The 10605-nt window shown below is 44.1% G+C and overlaps 2 protein-coding genes across 2 annotated transcripts; one reads left to right on the top strand and one right to left on the bottom strand.

Annotated features, from left to right (window-relative positions):
• Positions 1-1025: 1025 nt before the first annotated feature.
• gucd1 (guanylyl cyclase domain containing 1) lies at positions 1026-4745 on the top strand. Its single transcript, XM_071482019.1, has 6 exons — positions 1026-1396; positions 1513-1597; positions 1792-1957; positions 2068-2159; positions 2257-2498; positions 3452-4745. The coding sequence occupies exons 1-6, from the start codon at positions 1390-1392 to the stop codon at positions 3541-3543; spliced, it is 684 nt and encodes a 227-aa protein (XP_071338120.1). The 5' UTR covers positions 1026-1389; the 3' UTR covers positions 3544-4745.
• On the bottom strand, positions 4504-9766 carry upb1 (ureidopropionase, beta). Its single transcript, XM_071482018.1, has 10 exons — positions 9491-9766; positions 8123-8294; positions 7911-7998; positions 7718-7812; positions 7482-7640; positions 7219-7388; positions 6781-6862; positions 6609-6651; positions 5838-5992; positions 4504-5540 (listed from the first exon to the last, which is right to left on the bottom strand). Exons 1-10 carry the CDS (start codon positions 9592-9594, stop codon positions 5457-5459), a joined length of 1152 nt encoding a protein of 383 aa, XP_071338119.1. The 5' UTR covers positions 9595-9766; the 3' UTR covers positions 4504-5456.
• Positions 9767-10605: the final 839 nt, after the last annotated feature.

Genomic DNA, 10605 nt, shown 5'->3' with positions numbered 1-10605 from the left:
TCTGTCCTCCCCCTCTGTCCTCCACCTGTGTCCCCCACCTCTGTCCTCCACCTGTGTCCCCCACCTATGTCCTCCACCTCTGTCCCCCACCTCTGTACTCCACCTGTGTCCCCCACCTCTGTCCTCCACCTGTGTCCCCCACCTATGTCCCCCACCTATGTCCTCCACCTCTGTCCCCCACCTCTGTCCTCCACCTGTGTCCTCCACCTGTGTCCCCCACCTCTGTCCTCCCCCTCTGTCCTCCACCTCTGTACTCCCCCTCTGTCCTCCACCTGTGTCCTCCCCCTCTGTCCTCCACCTCTGTCCCCCACCTCTGTCCTCCCCCTCTGTCCTCCACCTGTGTCCCCCACCTGTGTCCTCCACCTGTGTCCCCCACCTGTGTCCCCCACCTCTGTCCCCCACCTCTGTCCCCCACCTCTGTCCTCCCCCTCTGTCCTCCACCTGTGTCCCCCACCTCTGTCCTCCACCTCTGTCCTCCACCTCTGTACTCCACCTCTGTCCTCCACCTGTGTCCTCCACCTCTGTCCTCCCCCTCTGTCCCCCACCTGTGTCCCCCACCTGTGTCCCCCACCTCTGTCCTCCACCTGTGTCCTCCCCCTCTGTCCCCCACCTCTGTCCTCCACCTCTGTCCTCCACCTGTGTCCCCCACCCACCTTTGTCCCCCACCTCTGTCCTCCACCTGTGTCCCCCACCTCTGTCCCCCACCTGTGTCCTCCCCCTCTGTCCCCCACCTCTGTCCCCCACCTGTGTCCCCCACCTCTGTCGTCCCCCTCTGTCCCCCACCTGTGTCCCCCACCTCTGTCCCCCACCTGTGTCCCCCACCTCTGTCCCCCACCTCTGTCCCCCACCTGTGTCCCCCACCTCTGTCGTCCCCCTCTGTCCCCCACCTCTGTCCCCCACCTCTGTCCTCCTCCTGTTTCCTCCCCCTCTGTCCTCCCCCTCTGTCCTCCCCCTCTGTCCTCCACCCGGAGCCACAGGCCGATGACTCCCCCCCGCCGCAAGGGGGCAGCGCAGCTGTAGCTGAGGCCAAACCCACCGCTGCTCCGGCCGCTAGCGAACAGCGGACTGAGGCTGAGGAGCTCTTCAGATGGAGCCGTCGGCGTAAAAACTTGCTACATTTGAGTTTTTTGTCACTTTTCCCTTCACTTGTTCAGGCAGCGGAGCATCGTATGTGTAGCGGCGGTGGGTGTCGAGGAGCCGGCCAGGCAGCGGCCAGAAAGCAGGCGGGTTAGTGCTGTTAGCCTAACAGCTAAAGTTGTGGTTGGGCAGCTGGTTTCCTGTAGCTAGCATCGATGAGGAAACCTAACCCAGCTGTAAGTGCTGTAAACAACTGGGCAGCCTGTCCGGACTTAGTTAGTTGGCCGCTTATCTAAGACAGATCCCAACAGAATGACAGGTAAGCGGCAGGAAGCTGGAGCTTGCACCGTTTGTTTTATAGCAGCGTCGGTTTGCACTTTCAGCAGTGTTTAAGTTGTTTTTAAAGGGTGATAATAACACGACGGCTTTTCTCAGATGATGCCATCCTGCTGAATGTGCCTGTCATTCGGCAGCTGTACCACTGGGACTGTGGGTTAGCCTGCTCCAGGATGGTCCTGAAGTAAGTGCACTGTAAAGCTGCTCACTTGTGAAATCATTCACCGCAGATCTTTATGCCTTATGTTCTCTGCTGAAAGTTTGTAATAACCAGTCTTCACCACACTAAATATCTAGAGACTGTTACTGTAACACTGAGCTGTTTCACATTGGTAAATGTTGCAGGTGTAACATGGCTGCACTGTCCCGATCTCGCAGGTACCTCCACCCGGTGTGTGAGGAGGAGTTTCAGAGAGCATGCTGGGACCTGAAGCTGACGGAGAGCGTGTGGACTATTGATCTGGCCTACCTCATGTGCCATCTAGGAATCAAACACTGCTTTTGCACACAGACTCTGGGTGTTGATAAGGGTTTTAGGAATCAGGTACTTAACTGAGTCTTGTCTGTTAGTACTGTCCTAACCAGATTTTCAGTTTTTTTGTTTAGTCCTGTGTGTGTGACAGTGTCTTTGTATTCTCTTGGTATGGTCTGCAGTCATTTTATAAGAAGCATTTTGACACAGAAGAAGACAGAGTGAACGAGCTCTTCCTGAAAGCAGAGAGCAAAGGTGTGGTGGTGAGGAAATGGTGAGTTTTCTCGTAATTATTATTCACCTGGACAAGCCACCTGTTTTTGATTTACACAATGTAAACCTAAAATGCAACACTGGTTTTCTCTCTGTAGTTCTGTTACCGTTCAGGAAATCCAGTCTCATCTGGAGCAGGGCCACGTTGCCATAGTGCTGGTCAACGCTGTCGTCTTGACATGTGAACTGTGCTCCTCACCTGTCAAATACTGTTGCTTCCTGCCCATTGGTCAGAAGTGTTTCTGTAGAAAGCCAGAGTACCAGGGTCACTTTGTGGTTGTGTGCGGCTTCAACAGGACCTCAGGCTCTATTTTCTACAACAACCCCGCCTATTCTGACAGTGAGTAATATCGTATATTCAAAGTACAGGCTGGATGTGGCGTGTATTTGAGTAAAAAAGTATAATGCCAAGAGACAGTGTCAAAATTTACATCAGGTCTAATACACATTTCCCTTCTTGGTTTAGAGAGATTAGTTGATAGACAGAAAATGTATTGCTGACAAATTTGATAGATTAGTTGTCTAAGTCATTTTTCAAGTAAGAATTTTCCACATTTGTAGTTCCTAGTTTCTCCAATGTAAGGATTTGCTGCTTTTCTCTCTTTCATATGTTTGTATGTTATATAATAATTAGGCTTTTGAACTGTTGATTAGACAGAACACAAAATATGAAGTTCCCACCCCTGTGTTCTGACAATGTGGAACAAACATTTTTGACTGTTTACAGACATTTTATAGACTAAACAATTAACCAATTAATAAAAAAGAAATTCACAGAACAATTTAAAATGAAAATAATTAGCAGTAGTAGCGGCCCTAGATCAAAGCATTGATGATGCAAACTCATTCAGCCTTGTCTACAGCCATGCTAACATGCTCACCATGACAATACTAACATGCTTATGTTTAGCATGTATAATGTTTACCATGTTATGTAATCTTAGTTTAGTATAGCAGGCTAACATCAGCAAATTACCACTAAATACAAACTACAGCTAAGGCTGATGGAAATGTCATTTGTTTGCAGGTTTTTCATGAAGCAAAGTATTGGATACATTCATTTTGACATCTAGAGGAAAAGTTAAGCAGTGAAATTTAATGGCAGCTCATTCAGTAGTTGGACCAAAGTTGTGGACCAACCAACAGAGCCACTGTAGAGTGGCTGCTGATTCTTAAGTCTGCTATAATGGTCCGACTGCAAATAATGAACAAGTCATGGGTTCAGTTTGGCACTGACAGGAGTGTGTGTGTGTGTGTGTGTGTGTGTGTGTGTGTGTGTGTGTGTGTTTTTAGGGGTGTGCTGCACCAGCATGAGTAACTTTGAGGAGGCCCGGCGGAGCTATGGGACAGATGAAGATATCCTGTTCATCTTTAAGGAGAGTTGATGGACACTCTGGTATCTCACTCCTCCTCGGCACATCGTTGTATTGACACCATGGTCTCCAGTTCAGGTCTGTCAGCTGTCACAGATTCCCTGGACTGTCCTCTCCGGTGCTAATAAGCCCAATGGCTCGCAGGAAAAAGATTTCTTACACTTGCTGCAGAATCACTGCTCTCTTATTCCCTCTCACACTGTCAGTACTGCTTGACCTGTGATAGATTAACAGCTAAAGGGTTCAAAATCTAGACTATTTATTTTTTTAATTCCTTCTTGACATGATGGATGGATTTTATTTTGTCTTGGTTGAATTTTAATGACTGTGGTTGCTCATAGTTAGAATCTATTGAAATCTCAAACTTTCAGCAGAGGACTTCAGACTTGTGAAACTACAGTGGATAAATGTGGGAATCAAACTCTAGAATAGGAATTACCAGGAAATAGTGTTCATGTAATTCAGGGCTGATGATGACAACAATAAGTTAAGAAAATGTATTTGTTCTGTTCCGTGTTGAAGTCTGAAGCGGTTCATCTGTTGCCACGGCCCTCACCTCCACTTGCCCCTATAGGAATCCTCCTAACTCAACTCTTGGTCACTTTTTATTCCAGATGATTTTTATCAAAGGGGAAACAGAAGTCGTAGTAGTTGTGCTTTGAGAGTCTCAGGTAATTAACGCCCTCAAGTGTGACATGTGCTTCAAATGAAAAAAAACTAGCTCAATGCAATACTCCCATAGTCTGTCTATGGGACTGAATCTGCCTGCAGAAGAACACGGACAGTGGATGGACACAAAGAACCATGAACTCACTAGTTTCATTCACTTCACTGGGAAAAAACTGCTCAACATCTTGAGTCCATGGCAACAAACTGGTTAAAAGGATGCATCGTTTGGTTGTTTTGATCATGTGGAAGAACAAAGGTGTAATTTTCTCTGTTGAAATCAGTGAAGACTAGTTAATTTACACATTGTTACTCAGTTTTGTTTTTATTTTTGGTATTACGTATACGTTTTTGCACTACACTTTTCATACCAGACATAATTATATGTTATTTAAATTAAAGATTTTACCGTGAAATGGCATTTTAGAATCCATGTGAAGTGGTTTCTTCCTGGTTGTGCTTTTTGGTAAGAACAAGCAGCAAACTTAATTTTTTAATAAATATAGAACTGCATTTATTATGTGTTACAATTAAAGGATTTGAACACATGCTTCATCCTTGTCAGTTTTTCTGTCACATGAATGTTAACTGAGGCACCTGGGCCTTAAATTTCATTATTAAAGGGAATAAAATCAGCTGTTCTTCATATGTGATTAGAATGATCATGTTAATTCTTGTTTTGTTATCTTGTTTCTTTCTTAAATGACAGTGCTGTTATCTTTTAAAGCTGAAGTACCTACTGTCTTTCCTTAAGCATTTTCTAATTATGAAATTAAAACTTAAAATCTCCTGTACAGTAAATCATAAGAACTTTATAATTTATGAAACTGGCTTGATGACAAACCCCCATCAAATTATGTGTCAAATTGTCATAATTCAATGGTGTGTTTTTATTGGTCTGATAATAGAACTTCTTTATCTGCTCATGGTATCCAAAAGTCCATTTGTAATGTGAGGAATTGCATGAGGTTACTAAAGATTTTATTCTAAAAACAAGTGTGTCATTTGATGACCCTGATGAAGGACAGAAACCTGACTCTGCTTCTAATCCAGCTGCAACACAACTGAAGAATTCAGGTTTGTCTAAAACTCAGTTCTCCTCAAATGAAGAACAGGGCTATGGTTTGATTTAGAAATTAGTTTTATGGGATTTCACAGAGACAAAATGACAGTCTGACAGGTTTTGGTTTAACAAAACAATAACCACAAGTTTAGTGAGTATCATACTGAAATGAACTACAGTGAATCTGGGATGTCTTCTACTCCTTCACTATGTTGGGTTTAAAGTCATGTCTAACAGCCTCGGTGAGTTCCTCTGCGTACTCTGCGTACCTCCCAGTCATCTGCAAAGTGAAGTACAGTGAACAGGCACATATGAACAGTTCTTAGGTCACATTTTCACATCAGTATATAGGCTCCAATTCAGAGAGAAATACTGCACATTTTACTACACTGCAATATGTAACAGATATAATTACATATATCATCTAGCTTAAAAAAGCAAGAGTTTATGGATTAAACTTCTTAACAACATATGTTAGAGCTGAAATGATGAATGAGCTGAAGTAATTTTTCATGTAAAGCTGCACTGAAACATTTCAAGGCTGCAGCTTTGAATTGTGAGGATTTGCTGAATTTACCTTAAAACTCCATTTGTCGCTGATTTGTCGGTTCAGGTTGAGATCCATTTCTACCACCAGTAGGCCGTCGCGGGTTCTGGAGAGCCCCGGGGTACGACTGCCGTCAGGAGCAGCCACGTAGCTGGATCCATAGAAGTGTCCAAAGTCATGGTGAGCTGCAAAAGTCGGGAGAGCGGTCTTTATCTGGTTCTCTTCAGCTGCACAGTCACTGTCTGTGGAACCAAAACTGACTGACTGGAAAAAATTAAGTAAGTGAAATAGTATATGAAGGCTGACCTGACACCCCAATAGTCAGGATATTAAACCAAAAATGAAATTAATCTGTATTTTCTAGATAAAATATATCAAGCTGCTGTCATGAAAAAAAGGAAAATGTATTGTACTGATGATGAATTAGATAATTATCTATCAACAGAGGATAAAATAAACTTTTTAATATTAAAAAATGAAACTTATCAATTCATTTCTGACTTAGTTTTATTTCTAATTTACATTACCTTTTATTCCAGTGATCTGCCCTGTATACCACACACATTCTGAGTTAAAGGACCAGTTACCAGCTACATTTTACTGTTACACTGACCGAAGTGTGATCTCTCACGTTTTCAGGGTCTATGTTTCATGGTTTAGTAACATTCAGGTTATATTTAAAAATAAACTTACTAATATGATTTTATATTTCCCTCCGATTCACTATACTATACAGCACCACAGTTGAAACTTGCATGAAAAGAGAGCATCTTTCTGAATGTAAGGAGACAAATCTCATACCTTTTTTTCCATCACCAGATGTGAACTCACTTTTGAAATTCTCCTGGATGATAAACAAGAATGACAAGACATTTTTTTTTGTTTAACATGAATTCACATGCTGTGAATTAATGAGAGACACATTATTATCCCCGGTGCGTGTATGATTACAGACAGGTTATGGTGGACTTACCGTCCCAACACGGTTGATTGCACATGTAAAACAGTGGTTAGCTATTGCTGCATTCCTGGCTTCGATAGGCCACATGGGCTCACTGTGGAAAAGAAATAACTTTATTGTTGATATAATAATATGTAACAACAAATTAAGTATATAACAACAGCAATTAGGCGATAATAACGATGGCCATGGACCTCCGGGTACCAGTCAAAGCCCCAGGTTTTCTGTACTGTAATTAATTTACGGTAATTTAATTAATCAGAATTTTGGGAATATACTGAAGCACATTATCAGCTGTCATGATAATGGCCTTCAGGCAGGTGGACCCTACCCTATTTAAATAAGGTCCCTGAAGTTGGGCTTACTTGGTGAATATTCCCAAATTCATCTAAGTTTAATCAAATAATCAGCATAGGAACACAGTGCACAGAGGTGAGTGTGGGCCTTTACCTGAGGGCTCCAACAGTAGCTGATGGGTTGAAGATGATCTCAGCTCCATTCATACTGTACATGAACCAGTTGAGAGGGTGGTGGCGCCCGTAGCAGATATTTACAGCTATCTTCCCAAACTGTGTCTGGAATACTGTGTGGCCAGTGTCGCCCTCCATATAATACGTAGACTGAGAGTAAAGAAAACACATTAAACACAGCAGTTTGCCTAATTCTAAGCAGCTGATGTGGATCATACAGTTTGACAAAGTTTGCCCACTAACCTCATTAAAGTCTCCAATCCTGGGAATATGGTTCTTCCTGCTCTTTCCCAGCACATTTCCAGAGTTGGAGATCACCACTGCTGTGTTCCACAGAGTGTTGTGCAGCTCCTCTCGCTCCAGAATTGGGGAAACAACTACCATGTTGTATTTTCTGGCCAGCTAGTAACAGAATCACAGTGTTTTCAGAGTTGTGTTCAGCAGTGGATCATGTCTGTAGCAGACCTGTGGAATCTCACCTCTTGGCAGAAGCGTGTGGTGTTTCCTTCTTCAGCAGACTCTGCAAACTCTGTCCATGGCTCTTTTTCTCGGGTGCAGAACGCAAAGGGCATGGCTGCGACCAGAAAAAGGCAAGTCAGTCTATTTAACCAGGAACATTTCATTTACAATAGTAACTTTACAGCTGTAATTGTGCTTCATGAAAGAACTCACTCCAGGTCTCCTGAAAGCAGATGATGTTTACACCACACATGGCTGCTACCTCCACCATCTCACCAACCCGGCTGTGCATGGCATTGATCTGTGGAGGAAACATCCAGAGGTCACTTTTCCCTTAACAGTCCGTCCATTCTTAAAATGTCTCTCAGCGTCCCATCCGTCTGTACCCCACATTGGTAATCAGTACTATGTGTCTAAGTCCTGACCTGGTCCAGGATGGGGGCATCAGTAGGCAGAACAATGTGGTGCTGAACGAGTCCCACCCGGATCCTCCTGGGCAGCCTCAGTTGTTCCTGCGTAGCCTCAAACCTGTAACCCTTGAGCTCAAAGTCACGTTCAGAGGCAGCTCCCACAGCACACGCAGGGAGGTCCAACTTCCTGTAACACAGAGGAGGGGCAGAAGATTTAACACTGGTCCCAGTAATGACTGAGCCCACCGTTACACTGTCTTTGTCTGAGTTCTCAGGCTTTATGTCAACAGTGAGAAGTAAGGGAAGTCTGACTGCCTGGTGAGCAGAAGATAAATCTGCAACTATTTCAATAATCATCAATAAAATGTGAGAAATATTTGCTGGTTGGATTTCCTGCTTTTTTTCACCATTTTATTTAATAAACTGGACAAAAGCAATTTGAATATGTTGCAAACCGAATTAGCATAGACAAAGCAAGTGATCAGAAAATAATCTGCAGATTAATCGATAAAATAATTGTTAGTTGCAGTACTTGTGTGTTTCTTACTGAGTGTGTAGCAAATGCACAACGGCGATTAGGCCCCTCTGGGCCAGGTTTCATAAGTAAAGTACTAAAAAGTATATTTGACACTGATCTGCTCCTGCAATTTTCCACACTATTTTTGGGAACTGTTGATTTTCAGGCAAGGCAATCAGATGAATATATGTTTGGTATTTTGATTCCAGCTCGTAAAAAAACACTCACAGGGCACTGATTACTCGCTGAACCCACAACAATACAGAAGCAGGCAGATATAATAAATGACATTTATGTTATGGAAAAGATCACCTTCTCTCTCCGTCTGCAGAAAACTGAATTTATAAACTATGGACCACGTGGATCAAGTATGTAAGGGCCTTCAGGGCAGATTTTGTGCAAGTGTTGAACGGCTGAATCTGTAGTTGTGTCATTCTGCTCTGACCTCATTGTTCATTTCTGTTCATTTGGTTTTGCTGTGATTTCTGCAGACATGCTTGTCATTGTTCCTGTGTGCAGGCTGTGCTTCTCCCAAACCATACAAAGTTCTTACATCCTGAAAAACTATTGACAGCATGAGAAATTAAAGTGGGTTTTTTTCTGATGTGTGTTTTGTAATATTAACTGCTGCCCCAAAATAAAGAATGAAAAAGAATACGCAGTGGTGAGGACACACAAACTGCCTGTATGCAGTACAAGTCCTGTCTTTGGCCAGGTGAAAGGTTGTGTGTGTTGAACACTGCAGCTCTGACAACACAGACCAAAGTCCTCCCAACAGAACAATAATTACCCAGCACAGTAGAAGTTATGTAGAAGACAGAAATCACGTATAAAGGTCTGTTTCTCTACAATGACCAAATACTCACTCGGTTTCCTTCCCGAATAAGATGCGTTTGACCTCAGCGAGCTCAGCCTCCGGCAGGTGGGTCTCCAGAGATTTCTCCAGAGACTCAAACTCACAGGCGGACATCTCTGCGGTTCCCTCGGGTTCACAGCTCCTCAGCAGCGGCGGCTCAGCCCGCTCTCCCCCGGGGCCGCCGGCTCGCGCCTTTTAGCTCCTTCACGTTATATAATCCTCAGTGTTCTCACGTGATCTGACGAAGCTCAGGTTTTTGGGAAGTTTGCGGAAGCTGGTCAGTGATTGACACAAGTTTCTCCGCCTTCTGTCTGTCTCCCTGTCTGTCTGTCTCCCTGTCTGTCTCCCTGTCTGTCTGTCTCCCTGTCTGTCTGTCTCCCTGTCTGTCTCTCTGTCTGTCTCCCTGTCTGTCTCCCTGTCTGTCTGTCTCCCTGTCTGTCTCTCTGTCTGTCTCCCTGTCTGTCTGTCTGTCTGTCTGTCTGTCTCCCTGTCTGTCTCTCTGTCTGTCTCCCTGTCTGTCTGTCTGTCTGTCTGTCTCTCTGTCTGTCTCCCTGTCTGTCTGTCTCCCTGTCTGTCTGTCTCCCTGTCTGTCTCCCTGTCTGTCTGTCTCCCTGTCTGTCTGTCTGTCTGTCTGTCTCCCTGTCTGTCTCCCTGTCTGTCTCTCTGTCTGTCTCCCTGTCTGTCTGTCTCCCTGTCTGTCTCCCTGTCTGTCTCCCTGTCTGTCTGTCTGTCTGTCTGTCTCCCTGTCTGTCTCCCTGTCTGTCTCCCTGTCTGTCTGTCTCCCTGTCTGTCTCCCTGTCTGTCTGTCTGTCTGTCTGTCTGTCTCCCTGTCTGTCTCCCTGTCTGTCTGTCTCCCTGTCTGTCCGACTGACTGACTGAATTTGAGCAAGACTCAACAAGAAATACACAACTCACTTGAGTTATTTGCCTTCCACTTCTCCAAATTCCCCAAATATGTTCAGTATAATTCAGAAATTATTGCCACTGCAATAAATCTTTTTACTTCTACCAGAAAAATACTATTATTGGGTTTTTTTCTTGAATACAGCTTCTAGCTCCAGTCAACCAACTATACAAAGTTTGTTGTATCATTTTAACAAATTCAGTGGGTGCACCAGAGATTAC

This window comes from Trachinotus anak, unplaced genomic scaffold (assembly GCF_046630095.1).
Source record: "Trachinotus anak isolate AG129_WGS33_773 ecotype Australia unplaced genomic scaffold, CSIRO_AGI_Tana_v1 ptg000008l, whole genome shotgun sequence".
Lineage (NCBI taxonomy): Eukaryota > Metazoa > Chordata > Actinopteri > Carangiformes > Carangidae > Trachinotus > Trachinotus anak.
Note: the sequence above shows the minus strand (reverse complement) of the source record. Positions and strands in the feature narration are given on the sequence as shown.